The sequence below is a fragment of the Hibiscus syriacus genome, unplaced genomic scaffold (genome assembly GCF_006381635.1).
Source record: "Hibiscus syriacus cultivar Baekdansim isolate YM2019G1 unplaced genomic scaffold, ASM638163v2 tig00116962_pilon, whole genome shotgun sequence".
NCBI lineage: Eukaryota > Viridiplantae > Streptophyta > Magnoliopsida > Malvales > Malvaceae > Hibiscus > Hibiscus syriacus.
Window position 1 is genome coordinate 5,227,756 of NW_024063488.1, and position 20,284 is coordinate 5,248,039.

General features: G+C 36.4%; 2 protein-coding genes and 1 long non-coding RNA gene across 4 annotated transcripts; 1 reads left to right on the forward strand and 2 right to left on the reverse strand.

The window, feature by feature from the left end:
- Positions 1–1,478: 1,478 nt before the first annotated feature.
- LOC120189986 lies at positions 1,479–4,412 on the reverse strand (the record flags this gene model as incomplete). Its single annotated transcript, XM_039193123.1, has 5 exons — positions 1,479–1,933; positions 2,998–3,198; positions 3,564–3,656; positions 3,863–3,974; positions 4,075–4,412. Coding segments are annotated over 4 exons (738 nt in total), but the record flags the coding sequence as incomplete, so codon positions are not given.
- Positions 4,413–6,018: 1,606 nt separating this feature from the next.
- On the forward strand, positions 6,019–8,670 carry LOC120190672 (pyruvate dehydrogenase E1 component subunit beta-3, chloroplastic). Of its 2 annotated transcripts, XR_005522634.1 has the most exons (5): positions 6,019–6,178; positions 6,265–6,365; positions 6,435–6,478; positions 7,421–8,525; positions 8,573–8,670. XR_005522634.1 is itself a non-coding variant. In XM_039193724.1 (4 exons), the coding sequence occupies exons 1-4, from the start codon at positions 6,070–6,072 to the stop codon at positions 8,391–8,393; spliced, it is 1,227 nt and encodes a 408-aa protein (XP_039049655.1). In that variant the 5' UTR covers positions 6,019–6,069; the 3' UTR covers positions 8,394–8,555. The 2 variants fall into 2 exon arrangements, 1 of the variants encoding a protein (XP_039049655.1); XM_039193724.1 differs by lacking the exon at positions 8,573–8,670 and having other exon boundaries at positions 7,421–8,555.
- On the reverse strand, positions 8,496–8,703 carry LOC120190673. Its single transcript, XR_005522635.1, has 2 exons — positions 8,591–8,703; positions 8,496–8,540 (listed from the first exon to the last, which is right to left on the reverse strand). It is a non-coding gene; the product is annotated as an uncharacterized LOC120190673 (long non-coding RNA).
- Between the last annotated feature and the right edge of the window lie 11,581 nt (positions 8,704–20,284).

Consider the following 20,284-nt stretch of genomic DNA (forward strand, 5'->3'; position numbering starts at 1 on the left):
TGGAGGGGGGAAATGGTGATCTCTCTATCTGTATGAATATATATATATATATATATATATATATATGAAGGTGTGTGAAGGGTTGGAGGTGTGTGGTGGTGGTAACAGCTGTTTTGAAAGCCATGTTAAACACGCTCTGCACAAAAGCCAGACACACAACATGACTAAGAACATCTGTTAAAAATAGCTCTCGATATTTTTCTTCTTAATTTAAGCACGTTTTATTTCCTGACTTCCTTTCTTTAGAGTCGGCATTACTTTCTCCCTTTTTTTTCATGAAAATTAAATAGTGTTGGGGCGTCGACTATGGATTTTTCTTATTACAACAATAGGATTAAAGGGCTATTTTTTCAATTAAAAAAAACCCTCATGGGGCTTTATGAAAGAAGGAAGTGATGTTTGATTCTTTTGAAAGTGATGTATCTTTCTATTAAATGACACAGAAAAATATCTTGAATTATTAATTTTCTTTAGATAAAACGGACAATAAGGTGGACAATGCTTCTAATTAATTATTTTTTATTAATTATATTGAATTATTATCATTATTATTATAAGGGCATGTGCCACCGGCTACTCATAATTAATTATCTTTTTATTAATTATCATGAATAATTTTATTTTAAACTATTTGTTCTCACATGAACCAAATGACCTCAATTATTAAGGGATTATTGTCATTTATTAAGGTTTCGAGTTCAAGCATTACGTATGCAATGTATGAACGTTTATTGTTAAATGATTGAGAGTATTTGAATATATACTACTTTGCATTTACTCATAATTATATAAAAAAATTGTCCTCGACCACAAAATGGTTTCACTGCCGAAATCTGATAAATTTACTATGGTATAATTTTCCTCAATCTTTTATCGCAAAGAAGCATATATAAATGTGATGCAATTGCAAGATTTCTATATCACACATTTCTATAACTCACAAGTGGCATGTGAGGAAAAATAAAATAAAATAAAAACATGTGATCACATTTATAACATCAAATGAAATGGGTTAGGTTGCAATTAGGAAAGTCTTGACTTTTAACCACATAATGTGCGTGTACAAGTCTAACGCTAAAGTTAGACAATGGTTTCGAGCATCAGCTGCAATTAGGGCTGTGGGAAAAAATCACATTTCAATTCGTTTATCTAATGATATGGTTAAAAAATTTAGATATTTGATTTACTTTTTTAAATTTTTGAATAATTTAAATCAGGTATTGAAGAAAATAAATAAATAATCAAATTGGATACAAATCAGATTAATTATGATTTCAAATTATTCAAAAATCCTAAAAAAATAGACTTTTAGACAAGATTTAAATAAAAACAAATACAAGATGAATATAACGTACATGCAAATTATTATACATGTTGTCATGTTAACCACGTTAAAAATATAATATTTTAATTAGCATTTTTTATTGAAAAATAATACAAAGTCATCGTTGAGTCAATGGTATGCATGCTGGACAGTGGACAGACTGGATTAAAACATAGTTTTAACATAAAGTTTAAGTAATAAACTTCACAGCTATTGTAATTAGCCAGTTAAGGTCTTCAAGGCAAGATCTCTCCACCTTTAAATTGCCCTAGTTCATGACAATTAATTACCATAATGCAATATCCAACACTGGTCTTGAATAGAACATTATTTCTTCTTTTGTTTGGCATGCAAGCTCAATATTGATTGTAGTATTCATGACCATGGCCACTTAGCATCTCTCCATACAAAATATCGTTCCCCGTGGTATCTCTCAACCTCGGTTACCAAATCACTCCCTCCAACCTGCATGTGTTCGTCTTTGTTCGATCTCAATACTGGACATCATTGCAGTTTTCTATCACGATTCGAAGCATCCTCCCTGTATGACGGATTTGTGTACCTTGGGTGTTGTATGAATGACACATTTTTCCACCATAGCTTCAGAGCCTGAAAAAACATAGCAATTGAGAATCATGAACACACTGATTAAATTGTAAACTGTAAAATATCCGGGAAATGCATTCTAGTCAAGTCCAGGACTCTGGCAGGTTGAACGGGTTGACATTGGGGACATTCCTAATGGCAACAGTTAAGACCAATGGTCACTCAGCCTCTGGGGTATAAATATAAAACAGAGCACGGTTGAAAAGTAATAAACTAATCTTGAATTTCTAAGTGCTCCCGTGTTTGTAATGATGAATGGTGAAAAACATTGAGAGTGAAACTTATGTTACAGGCACCTAAATGCATAGTAGTTCCCACTCAAGTTGCAATGAAGGTGATAGGCCTTGAGGTAAGTCCACATATATTTACACTTGAATAGCCTAGTTGCTCAAGAAACGTTATTAGTTAGAGTTTAAATAAACAACTTAATTTGCTTTAGAAAAACAGCTTTCTCTCTTTATACCTTATTTTCATTAAAAATATGTCTTTTCTTCTTTATTGTTAAATTACCCAAACAATACCCAAGAATTCTACTGAACCTTCACAATGTAATCTAAAAGACTACAATTAACTTCCACTATTCCTTCTACTCTTTGTGATATCTGCAAAGTTTGTTGTCCTTACCATACAGCTAACACCAAGGTTACTGGCCACAAGCAGGCAAATGGGTATTCTAATTCTCTATTTCAGTAATATTCTATAAAAATATATGGCAAAATTTGTTATCAACATTATAAAAACCAAGGTAGAGGTCCAAAGCAGGCAATCTCATACGCATGCATATTCAATGACGTTTTATTTAAAAGTAAAACGAAGATGTTCACACGACTGAAACTCAACTACCCTGTAAAATTCACTAGAACGATTTTAGAGTATTAGTAGGTCTCAGGGTTGATAATAGAAACAGAGAAAAATAAAAGTGGGTAAAAAAGGTTTTCACACTAAAAAATGCTTTTCTATTTGCATAATCACCCGAAGGCAGAAGCAGAAGAGAAATGATAGAGTTCATATTATGAGATCAAGAGTCAAACCCATACCAATGCTGAGCACTTTTTTGTTCAACTTACATGCCATTATATCCACAGGGCAACCTTATGAGGCATCAACCATAAAAATAGTGCATGATCATGCACTGATTCCGGGGAGATTCTTTTGGCTTTCAAGGTGGCCAGAAAATAATCACCAAGCTCAGGGTGTTGAACAGAAATTGTAACTAGTAAATTTTGATCAGGAGCATTTGCTTTAAGGCTCCAACTCCCGAGCATATCCTGCACATTTCCCCCCCCCCCCCCAAAGATGCTTACATGGTTAGAGTAAATACAGTTCTTGATAAAACAAAGGTTGAAGCAAGCATTCCTCAAATGTTGCCTGATAGAACCAATGTCCTGAATGAATATTTAGATCAAATAAACCAATTCATCTACACCAGTTAATCGTCATATTCATGCTGGCGTAAAAGTATAGAGGAATTTGGCACAAGTTTTTATAAATCCAATAATGAAAACAACTGAAGTCGTTATGTGATGCAAGCCTTAGCAAACCCGAATTCTTAAGAGGATGTGGATATATAATTACATAACACTGCAAACTCGTGAAATGGATAAAACTAATGAATAATTTACAGAGGGCGTACCATGAAAGGGCTGACATGCAATGGTTTTGCCACTAAATCAGAATTTGGGTCAAAAACAAATAATACTCTTTCGCCCCAGGGTGTATTAGTCACCTAAAACAGTAAATCAAAAGAGATGTCAGCAATCAAAAGTAGATTTTGATATCGAAAGCATTAAAAATATGGAAATTTTAGCATCTCCAGGCATGCAAAACATTGGTAAAACTTTAATGAGTTTTATAACAAAATTATACTAAACTGCTATTTGAGCTTGGTAAAATTTTCCCATTTGGAGCAAATTTAATAAAGAAAATACAAACCTCAGCTATGCATTTCTTCAGAAGCTTAGTGTTTCCCTCCAAATCATAGCAATAATATATGCTCAATGGATTCTGTTCGTACCCCACGCTTGGAGGAATTGTTAGCAGAAAACTGTCACAATAATTACATCAAAATAAAACAGGTGAGATAAAACTTAAAAAAACGAAGAAAGAGTCGACAAAAGAGGGGGTAAGAAACTTCAGGAACTTACACAGGGCCGTCAGTTTTGGTAAACCTACGAACCTCGTCGGCGGAGAGGTGATCGGGTGGCGTGTTGGGAGCGTGATCGAGGTCGAAAAGAGCGTAGCGGACGGAGTACCGGAAAGAATGGCGGACGGGGCGGCGACGCTCGTGCCATACGATACCTTCGTAGAGAGAAACGGCTTCAATTTGGATGGTGGAGAGTGAAGGAGGAGGATGACGGTGGCGCGTGAGGAGGAAGCGGAAGGGCAGAAGGAGAGAGAAAGCGAGGGAAGTGAAAAATGTGGATAGGATTGAGGATTGAGCATAAGAGATACAAGACTTCCATTTCCCCGTGAAGCAGCAATGTTACATGTGCCTCGTGGGTTGACCTGGTTGGTGTTTTACCATTGTTTTCAGACTGCTTTATATTTGCTAAAGTCACATTCAGTTTTAAAATCGATTAGAATTAAATCATTTTACTTTTTAGAAGGTTAATTTATTCAATTTAAAATTAAAATAAATATAAACTATGTTTTTACTTAATATTTACGTCAAATAAATTTTATTTTATTTTTTTATATTCCCTTGCAATTTGATGTATATAATCCTTATCCGAAAACAATAAAAAGCAATTTGTATAGACTTAAAATCCACGCAATTCATGAATGCTGGATTTTAGGACATCATATGACTAAAAAATTATGTTCAGAAAATAAAGAATTATGTAATGTGAAATGAAAAATAGAGAATGATGTAATTAGTCATATTTTTTTTTAGTACCAAGATAAGTGCCCAAATTATATATTTTTTCTCAAATAGGTGCTTATAATAATTTTTTGACCATCCGAGTGCTTAACGTTAGAAATATGGTTAGGTGTCCGTAACGTAATAACCGTTAGTTTTCTTTGTTAAGTAACGCATGTCATAATCTGATAATCTTGAAATTTATTTTTTAAAATATATTAAAATTATTATTATATTTATAAAAAAACTCTAATTTCTTTTAAATTACAAAAAATCCTCAAGATCCTTAAATCCTAACACAAACATGTCATCGTCACCCTTTTCGGCCATAACCAATGCCGTCGACGTAGTCTCTGTCGTCATCTTAGTTATAAGTCACCGTAATTTTCATCAATTGGCCGTTAGAATCGTGTGAGATTGCGATTTTCATCCTCGGGTTCGCGAGGTATAAAACGTCAATTCACCATCGATCGATCACGATTTCATAGGTGTTTTGTTCACTAGGGGATGTGAGGTCAGGTGGAGCTTTTTCGACGGCAAAGGGCGACGGTTGGTGTGAGATTAGGGGTTGAAATGAAGGTTTTCAAAATTTTGAGATTATTTTGAAATTTATGTGTTTTCTTTTTAAAAAATATATGATTTTATTTTTAAATTTTATATAATTTTTTAAATTTATCAGTGACACATGTTACTTGACGAAGGAAATCAACGCCGTTGACGACCCGAACACTTAAAATGATAACGTTTGTAACATTAGATACTTATATGGTCAAAAAAATACATAGGCATCTATTCAGGAAAAAATATATAATTTGGGCGCTTATTTGGGTATTAACCCCTTTTTTATAAAATTATCTCTTAGTTTAATCAGTGAAATACAATAATGAGCAGCAGTTGGTGCCCTACTGCCCTTACCCTTCCCAACTTCATTAACGTGCAGCTCGGGTAGGTCACCAACGATAACATAATCATATGCAACTCCCGCTTGTCCTCTATCTTACACCCACATTTCCATCTAATCAAAACTCTTGTGCACACGTGTCAAGAATCCATTCGCAGAACCAAACGACGGCGTTTATCACGCAGTTGGCCAGCTGCTCGCTCTCTTTTGATTCGCTTTAGGCAATTCGAACAAATCGCCCAACTTAAACAATAAAATAAAAGACCCTCAAATTCTCCGCCCATTTCCTTTTCATTTTTCACGTATATATTTCGGTCTTCCTCTTACTAATTCATTTGCAGTTCCATTTCATTCGATTTTTTCGCGTCTGCAAAACCAATGGCTGCTATATTCCAAGGAGTTGGAGCTGCTGAAGCTTTATCATCTTCGCCGTTCAATTCTTTCGATTCCAATAAATCCATTTTCTCTCCTCGTAGATCCTTCTCTGGTAAGCTACTCTTTGGATTTTCTTCGATTTTCTTTTTATTTCATTTTTTTTTACTTTTTTTTTGCTCTCAATTTGATTTTGTGCAGTGAGGAAAGGAGCAAGCTTTGCGGTGGTCAGATCTGATGGAACCGTGAATCTAAACCTTAAGGGTCGAAGGGCTCAACAATTGATTTCCAATGCAGTTGCAGTAAGTGGAATCTTGAAGTTCAATTATTTATTTATTTTGTGTTGCTAATGTAATTTATATTTTATTTAGACCAAAGCTGATAGCGCCGCTGCTTCTTCATCTTCGAAACCAGGGTATGATTCTATTTCTGATTCTGGTTTAACTTGCGAATTAGTGTTACATTGTAGTCAGTTGCTCAATTTTTGTTAAATACGAGTTCTATGAAAGCGAAGAGCAAGTATTCATGCCTTTTGTTTCTCGTGCAAAAATGAAAGATATGGATTTTAGTACTACATTAATTAGCATTATTGGAGAATGCATTCTAACTTTTCCACCTAATGACATTCCTGTAAGATAACATTGAATTATTTCCTTCTTTTGTTGTTCTTGTAGTCTTATTTTGGAATTTAATGTATTTTGGCTTTCTATTCAGATTTATCCGTTCCTGGCAATTTGACTGAACAAGTGAATATGGCTTTTGCTTTTGTTTGGTGACATTTTTCCCATTTATGACATTTTAAATATAAAAGAAGTACCATTGATACCATAATTTATAGGGTGAACCATGCTTCTGGTGTGTGTAGATAATTTTCTGTTTGAGATGCCCGTGTAACAAAGTACTTCATAGTATGGTGTGAGGTCCAGGCATTTGGCAGTTGGTACCATTCACATCTTTCTAAAATCAGTGTGGTTTTGCACAAGATGACAAAGCATCGTTTTTTTTCCTTTGCAATTCATGCAGCTGTTAGTGCTACGATTGAGTCATTTCAATCTGTCAACTGGATGTTGTGGACATGTATGTCGGATGGTATATAAAAAGGTTGTCACTTGAGTCCTGGGTGTTATTCATGCGTGCATCTATGTATGTATGTGAATAAGTTTTTTGGTGTGATAGTATAAATATTCTGTGTTTCTGTGTGTTGCAATGGAGTTGCATTGCATTTTCAAATTTTTACAGTCATACTGGTTATCACAATCTTGTCTATTGATTTGCTTTCTCGTGGACAAATGTTAACAGCATCATGTCAGTATCTTTTATCAGTGATATATTTAAATAGATATATATTGTATTCCAGGCATGAGCTTTTACTTTTTGAAGCTCTGCAAGAGGGTTTAGAAGAAGAAATGGATAGGGATCCCCATGTATGTGTCATGGGTGAAGATGTGGGTCACTATGGAGGCTCATACAAAGTGACCAAAGGACTGGCTAAAAAATTTGGGGACCTTAGGGTTCTTGATACCCCAATTGCTGAGAATTCCTTCACTGGCATGGGAATTGGAGCTGCTATGACTGGTTTGAGACCAGTTATTGAGGGCATGAACATGGGATTTCTCCTCCTTGCTTTTAATCAGATCTCCAACAACTGTGGTATGCTTCATTATACATCTGGTGGCCAATTTACTATACCAATAGTCATTCGTGGGCCTGGTGGTGTTGGACGTCAACTAGGGGCTGAGCACTCTCAACGTCTTGAATCATACTTTCAGTCGATACCTGGAATCCAAATGGTTGCGTGCTCAACCCCTTACAATGCCAAGGGCTTAATGAAGGCTGCAATCAGAAGTGAGAACCCTGTTATCCTTTTTGAACATGTTTTACTTTACAACCTCAAGGAGAGAATACCAGATGAGGATTACATCTGTAATCTTGAGGAAGCTGAGATGGTGAGGCCTGGAGAACATGTCACCATTCTAACCTATTCAAGGATGAGATATCATGTGATGCAGGCGGCTAAAACTTTGGTGAACAAGGGATATGATCCCGAAGTAATTGATATTAGGTCTTTGAAACCATTTGATCTTTACACTATCGGGAACTCTGTTAAGAAAACTCATCGTGTTCTTATTGTGGAGGAGTGCATGCGGACTGGTGGTATTGGTGCTAGTCTGACGGCTGCCATTACTGAGAATTTCAATGATTATTTGGATGCTCCAATTATGTGCTTATCTTCACAGGATGTGCCAACACCATACGCCGGAACACTGGAGGAAGTAACTGTTGTTCAGCCTCCCCAGATTGTGACAGCCGTTGAGCAGCTCTGCCAGTAGTTGCAAATTCACTATGGCAGAAAGCCAGAAATATTGATGCATAGTTGATGTTCCGTTAGTCTTGTGATATCTTGAAACCAGTTCTCTGGAAACTTTGTTTTCAATATCTAATGTCTGTTGGTTACCATTTTTGTGTCAATTTAAAACCTGCAAGTGTGTGTCAATTTAAAACCTGCAAGTGTGTGTCAATTTAAAACCTGCAAGTGTTTGTCAATTTAAGGCATTCAGTTTGATCTGGTGCTTTCTTGGCTGAAATGGAAAATAATTTCTTCTTCAACCAATGTGACAAGTGGTACTGGAAAGTAACTCTGTAGGCCTGTAAACGAACCGAACGCACATGAACGGAGGTATGTTCATGTTCGTTCATTTAATAAATAAACGAACATAAACGAACACGAACATAAACGAACAAATTTTTTTTTGTTCATGTTCGTTTATTAAGGAATATAACTTGTTCATGTTCGTTCATTTAATAAATAAACGAACATAAACGAACACGAACATAAACGAACATGAACATAAATGAACACGAACATAAACAAACATCAACGTTGGAGACCCTACCTTCCATTGTTCTTTCATGAAAAATAGTCGACAATGCAAATCAACCAAATCTACAATGATAAATAGCGTAAGAACTGATTAACAGTGATGAAATGTTTGAAGATATCAAATATTTCGATCGATCTTTTAAAAATATTAAATGATTCACACGATTTTAATTTAACGCTATAACATTTATCTTAGTGGTCCATGATTACATATGAACAATCATTTTCCACTACGTTATTCTAATAAATTTGCCAGCTAAAAGTTTTGTGACATTAATGTCAGAATTTAGTGAGGTTTGTTAATAATGGTCATTTCCGTTGGCAGAGTAGAAAATTTAACAGCATGAAGATTTCGAACGGAACAAATTGGACTACAAGACAATAACATAGATCCGAAATCCCTTCGATGCTACATATCGTAACTGATATTATTTCTAAACCACCATTCAAAATTTTAGCGTACCTAAAGTGTACTCCACAACTAAATGTCACACAAGAACTATGAAAACAAAAGTTCATTGTCAAAGTGTATTTTCTACTTATTAATGGGTTCTTCCTGTAAAACCCATTACTTCCGCTATTACACTCTTTTTCAGAAATTGCATAGAAACTTTTGTTTTGTTTTCTGGCAAATTCTATATATTTTTCTCTTTACTGATGCTCATATACTTCCGATTGTTACCTTTATCTTCCCATCTATTTCTAGAAAGAATTATGATATTTTCTTGAGTTTTAGATGTAATGATACCTGCAATAACTTTACATATCAACTATTAAACCAAATAAAACAGAGAAAGAGATGAAAACAAACCTGTAAAACTTCAGATTGCATTATAATATAAATTGTTTTGAAGCTTTCAGCGATCGTTTCCAAATAAATTGGGTTAATTATAGAGTTGGTCATCAGAATATCAGATTAATTAATATTTTTAAGATACTTACAAATTGGTCACCAAAATTGATTTAAGAAGATTGGGTTAAACATAAATGAAAGAACATAAACGAACATAATCGAACGAATATAAACGAACATAGCCGAACGAACATAACCGAACGTTCACGAACGTAAATGAACGAACGAGACCAATGTTCATGTTCGTTCATTTAATTAAACGAACACAAAATCTTGTTCATGTTCGTTCATTTAATAAATAAACGCACATAAACGAACTTCCCGCCGCACGGTTCATGAACGGTTCGCTGAACGTTCAGTTCATTTACAAGCCTATAACTCTGTGCTCCACTTAGTTGCTCTGTCACACAACTAGCCAGTAAACACTTGTTAAATAAACCAGTGTAATCTATTTTGTCTAATTTTTCATTATGATTGTGGTAATGGAAATAATCCCATTTCTTTATACCTTCTAATTGTCTTTAAATTTTCTGTTTATTTATTTAAGAACCCCTCGCTTCTGTAAAATGAAATCCAAATCTAATTGTTTGTCGACTTAACATTTCTTTTCGATTAATTACATTAAGCTACCTTTGAATTTGTTTCATTTGCACTTGATTTGCTGATTGTCTTCTGCAAAAGTTTGTTCTTATATGATCATAACAGCAAAGACTTGTTGATTTATCGTAATCGTCATATAAAGGAAAAACATTAACAAAATTTGGCATGCTTTGAATTGAAGATAACTTTCTCAAATCTGATATCCAAATTTACCAATGACCTTTCCTAGGGGGTCCTGGTAATTTATCTGAAACCGTGAGCTTGGTCTGTAACTTGAGTAAACCGTAAACAAATAAGGGGAACTATGGTGGCTATTTTGTGGGTCTGACTCGATTATGTTGGGCCTTGAACATATTGTAAGTTGCATGAACCCCATTGTTTGATGCAGTGGTCAAGGTGATTCACCTCTCAACCCACGTGTTGGGTTTGAACTGTAGGAATTGTCTGCTTGTGTGGCAACGATTTGCTCCAAGAAAAATTGAAAGCTGTATGCCCTGTCTTTGGGATTACTTTTATACGGTAAAGTATGCCTGTCGTGGCCATCCCATTGCCACAGAAGCTGGACTATTTTTTGTTTTTGTTTTCCATTGGTCGAGATCTTTAGTTGTCCAGTGGAATGCATGTGAGTGGGCTAGTGGATTTCTGCTAAGCATGTGAATGTTTCATACCCTGGAAAGGCTTTTGCAGAGGAAATGTAATATCCAAGGAATTATGCCACAATGAAATAGCGTGGGAACTTTGAAAGCTAGTATATAGGCTATTTGCATGAAAAACAATGTTTTTCAGTAAGGTTGCTGATACATGCATAAAAATCCACATCTTTTCCTTGATTTGCATCCAAATCTACCCATGTTGAAGACAAGAAGAATCAAATTACATATACACTATATTTCCTTGTGAGATAAGCCATGTTTTCATGTCTGATGCCCTAGTACTGGTGTTCTGTTCTCGATCCAGATCGAAGAAGATGTGGTTTTCCCGCATTGCTTCTCTTATCTAATTTCATAAAAAAAAAAATCTCTGGCACCATATCTACATATATCGGCATTAATTGATATGTCAAATATGAGTTGATATTGTTACTACTGATACTGCTGCAATTTTGTTGTCTTGAAATTTTTTCAACCACATACGATAGACATGTGCATGTGGGCATTATACCTCAAACTGACCTTCCCTAATTATTTTGGTGCCTTCGCAGATATTTAGAGACTTTTTCTCTGGCTTTGAAGATATGGTTGATATTTTGCTGTATATCCGAGTTTTGTGGAAGAATACAAAATTATTCAATTATCAGTAGGGTCTCTATTCTGTTCATCAATGCCAAGACGCAGTGGCAACGGTTAATGTCGGATTGTGTAATTTTCATGTTGGCAAAGACTTCGACTAGCTCGTTCTCTATCTACGATATTTACAGATAATTCTCTACATGGGACGTTGCTGCTAGCGTAGACAACCCGACATATCTTTTTTTTTTTTGCTTTGCATCATTGCATGTGAGTGTTCTTCTATTCTGAGTGGACATGATGGTGATGTTTTCGCAAGTTGCAGACTCTTTTCAACTACTTGTCGAGTGACTTATGCCTTACTGTAAGCAGAAGAAAGGATCGATGGTAGGTGGGACTGATTAAGTGCATGAACAAGAACATATCAGCGAGATGTTAATCTGATTTTTAAGACATTTTAGATTTGATGATGGGGATGAGAATTTGTGAATGGCTTGAACCTTTGCAAAGGGCTATCAACTTTTGAGGATGTAATCAAACAAAAAACGTGGTCATTTTAAATTAGAATTGTGTCAGGGACATGCTTAAACATGTCCTATGATCCACGCAGGGATGTCGCGGTGCCGTATTCTCTTTGAACACTCACAGTCACTGCCAATTGTTTAACAGATCGGATCATCAAAAGTGTCAAACACACATTGGTGATCAGTGCATGAATATGATTTTCAAGCATGCTTCTTGGATTCAAAATTACTTATTTTTTTCACGGAACGCGATTGACCTACACCGCCTGGTTTTGATTACCAAAAAATATGAACGCCATATCCATACTATAAATTATCACATTGACGCCGATAAAATTTGAGACAAATCAAAATTCCAGAATATTCTCTCCTCTGGCTTTATATGTAGTGGAAATAAATAATACTGTAAAAAATATTATTAGTATATGAGCATTTAATATTGGCGAAACCAAGGTAGATGGATGGAGTGGACATGGGAGACCGAGTCGTCTTCTTTTCTTTTAACGCAAGAGGAAATGGTGTTATTGGCTTGAGCATTGCTCTAAGGGCTAAATCTCCTTTCACCCGGTTGCCTCCTCTGTTAGCTCATGCTTTGCACCTGTACCGTAAAGTGCTCCAGTCTTAACAAGGACTCTCCAGACTCTCTCTTTGTTTATTTATTTATTTTTTTACTGTCGTGTATACAAAATTCCTATTGTGATTCGGTGAAGGGATTTTAAAATTTTTCACGTCACAAAATTTGCATCAGTTTATCGAAGCGCTGCATCCAAAATTCACGTTGGTTTTGATTTCTTCATATATATGTACGCAAAAGTTGGAGGTGAAAAACTTGAGGGTATTTGAAAAATACTTTCATTATGTATTCCTTCGGTATTAGGTTACTGGAACCACCTAACTTTCTAGTCCCACGTACTTGGACCTAGAACATGCTACAATGTACATTAAACGAATAAGAGAGTCTTCACTGAATGACCCCGTTAGAGCTTGAAGGGTCAGGTAGATTTCGATTGCACGCAAAGGTCACCAAAAACTGGTTCATAGCAAACCGAAAATCCAGGAGAGCTGAGAGAGCAATACGTGGTTGAATGTACGCTCGATACATCCGGATTTCAAAGTGTACACATATTTCTGTTGGTTGAAGAGAGTTAATGCATAAATAGAGGCATGCTCGACGATGGCTCCAGTTCAAACAGCATTTAACGACGCACAGTTAATGGCTGGATGTATTGATGACAAATTGTTTACGTTACTAACCATGCATGCATTTAAGGACGCGCGTCATGTAATGTAAGAACGGTAATTATCGTGATATCTAACCATCATCGGTCTGATATTTTAGACATAATTTTTCTTTTTTTTTCTCTTTTGTTTAAACGACAAAAATCTGTGCCATTAGTGTTGGGGGCTGGTGCTTGATAATGGGGTTGAGGAAAAATCTATGGCATTGTCAAGAATGGGGTCAAAAGACCATATATTAAATTTTTTTTCTCAGCAAATAGAATTTTATTTACAAAATTATAAAATCAAGGTCAAAGTAAAATGTCTCGTTAAAAATTTTCCTAAACCTAAATAGAGTAAAAGAGTACATTCAACCTGACAAGGAAGAGGATGGCATCTCGAAGACTACAACCGAATAAGAAACAGCCAACAAAGTATGACATTCCCCTGCAGAATAATGCCTCAAAACCAAACTTACCAGAGTGCAAAATAACCCAAACAACTCGGAGCAAATCATTACAAACTAAAACTAGTCAACATACTGCTCCTAGTCGGCACAAAAAACAAATAAAAGACAAAACAATTCACGACTTCCAAGGCCTCCTTATGAGCTACCAACACCATTTTAACTTACAACCTGCAACCTTCATTCGCAAAGAAGACAACCATGGTAATACTTCAACCTTCATTCACTGAACATGGATAAACTTCAGCCTTCCAATACTACGAATAAGTTCCACCAACAAAGGTCACCACCGCCAAAGGCGAAGAAACGCTTCTCTAATATAGTTCACTAATGCCGAAATCACTATAAATAAATCCAAACATGGCCAACAATCCTAAATGAAACCCTCCAAAGTTGTTCGGTTTCAGTATAAATTGGCCACAGTCCCTCCACAAGGCCAAAAAACATCCACCCTCAAAACCCCATTAACCAAGCTCGACATGCCCCTACTCTCAACCATCTCCACCTTCGACACTGCTGCGCTTAGCCCAGCTTCTACCGCGATCTTTAAAATATGCAGCAGGTTACCATAAGGTAGAGAACACAAAGATAAAGATTGAAAATACACCAGAGATATGCACACTAGATCTGGGGTAGGTTTGAAGAGAAGGCAACGACAAAAACCACCAAAATGCTTTGAACAAAATTTACTTTTCAAAACCGGAATAGGCGAAGTGAGAAGCTAGCCTGCTATAGACAGAGGAACACCAGGATCAAAACGAAAATACCAGGAGAAAGGGGGATTCACCGCTTGAAGAGGCAATCACCCACAAGGCCACACACGGCTACCAAACTCGAGACAAGTTCTAAACTCTAGAGATGATCAGATTTATCACAGCTTCCCCCAAAATAATTGAGATAATCATCAACACTTGAAGACTCAATGATCCTAAAATTCCTGAAATAAAACAACCCTTGACTAACAACCTAAAACCATGTGACAAAGTAACGCTCCAGAAAACTACTTCCCCTCCAAACCATGAACATTATTTAAAATTTTATTGCTCTTCAACCATTAAATAAAAGACCCTTTGAACCGAAACTTCTTCTAACCCTAAAAAAGAAAATCCCTTTGAATATCCTTAGAGCACAACATCACCCAAGTCGTTCAATTCATCATCCTGGGAAACAAGGAGCCCACCCCTAAAAAGAAGATTTCACTTTAAAAATAAAATTACCTACTTGATTCCTCAACCGCGACCGATCCTCTAAAAACATAATCATCATTGTACCATAACTTTCTACTTCCATCACTTACTCTCTGTTACTCGTTAGTCTTCTAATTGCTGAAATATTTACCTTCAACCCAGCCCACATAAAATCCAGGATAGAATTCTCATTCTCGTTTCCACTCCTCCTAATTCTAAAGACAACTAAATTGCTTCCAATAAAGCTAATTCTCTTACCGCCTCGCTTTAGTCGCCTTCAATTTCAATTCCAAGGCTCTTACCTAATTCCAGAGTTTTTATTGCCTCCCTAATTTGCATTTCCCAGCGAGTTACCTAGTCTGAATCAGAGAGGGATCTACCTGATAATTCTGGAGTTTCTTTATCCATGGATTTCTTCTTCACCTTCTTGATTCCTCGATCTCCTTTTCTTCCGATCTCGAACTGAAATTGCTCTGTCTTGAAAATCCCTTAACGAACCATATCTCTTCCCTGATTTTTTTCCTTGGAGCCATTTCTAGGAAGAACACAACAACCTCCATTGTACACTCTGTTTTGTTTATCCACACATTCCTCCCAAAAGACTTCATATTCAAATGCTCACTAGATTCCATATCTGGTCCGGATTCTAGAGTGGACTTAAGGCCCATACATACAATATCTTCTTTACACCTCAGCGTTGTTTTCATTTTCCCAGCTAACCCCTCCTCGAATGCATTTATCTCCCTTTCTGACCCATTCACCTTAACGCCCTCTTTCCCATGAGTTATTTTTTCATTTAGACATCTAGGTGGATGTTATGTTTTAGGGTTGATTATAGAGAAATGGAGAGATTTTAGAAAAGAAAAGAAATTAAGATACAGAAAACGTGCATTTCATTCATGATAGATTTCCTCAGAATTCAAGTACAATTATATATTGACAAGTATCTACAGCTGTAATACTGATAGTAAATCTAACAAACTAACTGCTAAATTGCTGACTCACAGGCTCCCTCCATGTGGGCTACCATTTTGGCCCGTTATCTCCTCTAAGCCCGAAATGCCAACAATATTTATTTTCTTTTGTTATAGGCTGATACCTGACAGGCCCATATGAGTAATTGGTTGTTGGTCTCGGCCTGCTCCTTCAGTCCACCCGATCCAACTCCCCTCTTTGCCTCAACCTTAATTCTCTCAGGTAAGACTTCAATCCCTAATTCTCTTTTAATTCCCAATTTATCTCGATTTTCCCCAATTCTCTTCTTCGATTAATCCCCAATTTATTTTACTCAAACCCTAATGCTCTTTCCATCATAACAATACTCCCTCCACCAGATGATCCTTGTCCCCAAGGATCGAAATCAGGAAACTGATTCTTTAGCACCGTGTAATATTCCCAAGTGGCGTCGCTTGGCCCCATGTTCGTTCACTGGATAAGGAACTGCGTGACCGGCTGATTTTGTCTTTGAATCACTCGTTTATTCAAGACGATGGCTGGGTAAATCTTCAGTTGTCCATCATATGCAACCTCTGGAGGATCAATTGAGGCCAGTCCCTGTTTCCCTATTTTCTTCTTAAGTAGGCTGATGTGGAACATCGGATGCAACTTGGATTCTGGTGATAATTACAATTTATATGCAACCTGACCTATTTTTGTTGTATTTTGTAAGGGCCAAAATACCGAGCAACCAGCTTTAAGTTTTTCCTTAAAGCAAGAGATGTTTGTCTGTATGGTTGGAGTTTCAGGTAAACTTCCTCTCCAACCTAAAAGTCTCTTTCCGTGCGATGCTTATCCACAATCTGTTTTATTCGATTACTGGCTTTAATGAGTTGTTCACGTAGTAAGACATTTAATTGATCTCTATGTTGCATCATATCTTGTAATGTATCAACCCTAGAATCTCCTGACCAAGTCAAAATAAGGGCCTTATAACCATATAAACATTCAAATGGGGTCATTTTGAGAGCAGAGTGGTAATTAGTACTGTACCACCACCTTGAGCTAACCACTTTGACATCTAGGTGGACACTTGTCAGCATCAACTGCCCGGCTAGATCCAACTTCCTTTTCCTCGGGCGATTGGACTTGTATTTCGTTCAGCCCAAGACTATAATCCTTAGTATTGTTCACGTGTTTCACTTCTAAATCTACAACCATTCTCTGATTCTCATCGGGCCTACCACCCATTAATTCTATCATCCCCAACGGTCTAGCAGTATCCAAGCAAGCAAGCATGCTCGCTATTGTCAGGATGCTCATTCCCAAAATAAACAGCATTCATTGCTTCATCTCTTCCCAACCGATTAATCTTCTTTGTGGCTTCTTAAAAATCAACAAACTATCTTTTGTCTAAAATTATTGTATTCTATTTTATCCATTAATTATATAATCTATGCTTCACACACTTACTATAAAGTCAACCGAAAATTTGTCTCAATTTGTAGCACTAATATAGTGCGACATTCATTTGCGCCATTATACAAAATAATGTTATATATAATAAAATATGTTTATTAGTGAAAAACGTATTCATCAATGATAAAATAAAACCAAACAGAAAAACGGAGGTCAACTCTTGAAAACGAATAAAGGCCGATGAGTCACGATAATATGTTTGTGAGTGATGTTAGAGACATCACAACAAATTAAAGCAATTTTCCTACTTGTCTCGGCAGTCCAAACAAAGTGAACTATTATCCATGATGATTCTTTAATCCAATAATAATAAAAGATTGATGGTAGTGAGATGAAGAATATTATAGCAAAATTTGATCGACCTCGAGCATCACACACTTTGAGTTATTTATTTATTTATATTTTGTGGAGTATAACTTTAATGGCGTTCCGTCAGTGTCCACCATTTACCCAAGGAAAATTGTAGGCAATAATTATTCAAATTATTCGATAATAGCTCATCGGGTTTCTGCATATAGGAACTAATTAAGGATAGTTTGAGATTTTTTACGTCAAACATAAAATCTTGAAACGTTATTTGATATATCATCACTTAAAAAATAATTTGACAAGTGTTTATTTATTTTTTATTTTTTTAGAAAAATAAAAAATCTTAATCATTAAAGTTATTTTATCGGTATATGAAAGTTATGTAATATATAAAATTCAGTCTAAAAAACCAAGCTTATTTTGAGAAAATGAAGACTCTCTGGGCGCACGTTAGCAGGTCTAATGGCCTCTCAGATTTTCTTCCTCGTTTCTGATTCTTGTTCGTTCTTGTCAATTTGGGGGTATTCTTGGTTTGTTTCTTGATAATTGTATGGAATCGGGGTCTTTGAGTCTTGATTGGAAGAAGCTATTTGTGGGTTCGAAGGAGCTGTTCGTGGGTTCGAAGGAGCAATCTCTCGACTTCTTTCCCCCTGAGTTACGGGATGGAGTGGCTACCGTTAAACCTCCGCCTGAGGTGATTGATGAAGGAATAGCTGATTGGAATCATGCTTTAGTGGGTCAATTTATCGGTTCGGCCCCGAGCTTTAGATCTATGCAGCGAATCATTGAAACGATTTGGGGGAAATCTTCGCAAGTTAAGGTTAGTCTAGCCGGCCCTAACCTCTATGTATTTTTGTTCTTGGATATTGGTCTGAGGGATTGGGTTCTGGAAAATAAACCTTGGCATGTCCAGAACAAGCCATTAGTATTGAGGAATTGGGTGCCTGGTATGCAGAAGATGAGCTTTGACCTTTCTTTTATGCCGATTTGGGTAAAACTTTATAATGTCCCATTAGAGCTCTATTCTCAGAAGGGACTAAGTTACATAGCTAGTGCTTTAGGTAACCCTTTGTATATGGACTCTATAACGACTTCCAAGGAGAGGCTTGAATTTACCAAGGTTTGTGTTGAGATTGAAGCTGGAGGTGTTATTCTAGATTTTATTCATGTTGTTTTAAAAGATGGGTCCTCTATGAGTATTAGGGTGCATGCGCCTTGGTTACCTATATGTTGTGCCAAGTGTAAATCCTTTGGTCACCATGTTAACTCGTGTACTGAGGCTAGGCAGCCTTCACTGAAACTTAAAGAGGTCCAAGTCTGGAGGAAAAAGGATATTAATACTATATAATCTGGAAGTAAGGAAAATATGCCAATAAATGCTACTACTTCTATGGGGATAACTGAGTTTACTAATACTTCTAAGGAGGTGACTAAATGTTCAGATTTTATTTTTGGTTGTGGTAACAATTCTAATGCAATGGTGATGAATTTGGAATTACAAGTCGGCACTGCTATAGAAACAACGGTACAAGCATTGCAGGAGGCCAGTGAGTCTAATGTGGATGTTTCCATGAAGAATACTGTTAATTCTTTACATAATCTTTCTGCTGATATGTCTACTACTAAGACACAGGAAAAGACAGTTTCTAGTGAGCATGGGAAGGCTCATGTTGATGAGGGTAATGGTATTAATCCCTTACAGGAAGTTGTTCACTCTGGGGGATTTTCCTTCCCTTAGGACTCTTTGAAGAAGAAGACAAAGGGGAGGAAAAAAGATGTTGTTGGTTCCTCAAGCAAGATGGAAGTTGTGGCAGATAGTCTTAGGAAAGCTCGAGTGACTTCTATGGGAGTGTCTATGTTGTTTAATGAGATAAAGACTAAAAAGAAAAATCATATGGAGAAAGCTAAGAGTATTGTGGTTAACTTGGGCACTAGCAGTAATGCTTAACCTATTTCTTCTTGATGATTGTCAGTTTCTGGAATGTTAGGGGGATCAATAATCTCCTTAAACAGCTGAAGGTGTTAAGGATATTAGATTCTTGTGGTGTGGATGTCTTCTACATGATGGAATCTCGTATTAGAAGGGATAATTCTGCTAATTTCTCTTCTGCACTGTCTGGTGATTGAAACTTTGTTGAGAATTATGATTTTGCTGAAGGGGGTCGACTGTGGATTTTTTGGAGGAAGCATCTGATGTTTTCTGTATTGAGGAGATGTGATCAAGCTATTTCTATCTTTGGGACTGTTGATGGGCATAGGACAGGTATCACGACTGTCTATGGCAGTAACAATGGGGTTGTTAAAAGAGGTCTTTGGGAACATTTAAGAATTGTTAAGAATGATATTGGACCCTCCTCTTGGGTGATTGATGGGGATTTTAACATCATTGCTAAAGTTGAGGAAAGCTCTGACTTTGATGTTATGGGAGTCTATTGCACCTCTGACATGAAGGATTTTCAAGAATGTTTGGAGGGCCTTGACCTTATGGACCACCCATTTCTTGGTCCTTTATTCACTTGGTCCAACAAACAAGAAGGATCTT

What these genes read in the sequence shown, in the direction of transcription:
- LOC120190672 (XM_039193724.1), top strand. Translation starts at nt 6,070, where the DNA reads ATGGCTGCTATATTCCAAGGAGTTGGAGCTGCTGAAGCTTTATCATCT. An exon ending in TGATTTCCAATGCAGTTGCA is followed by an intron (nt 6,366 to 6,434) that starts GTAAGTGGAATC and finishes TATTTTATTTAG; the next exon opens with ACCAAAGCTGATAGCGCCGC. An exon ending in TCTTCATCTTCGAAACCAGG is followed by an intron (nt 6,479 to 7,420) that starts GTATGATTCTAT and finishes ATTGTATTCCAG; the next exon opens with GCATGAGCTTTTACTTTTTG.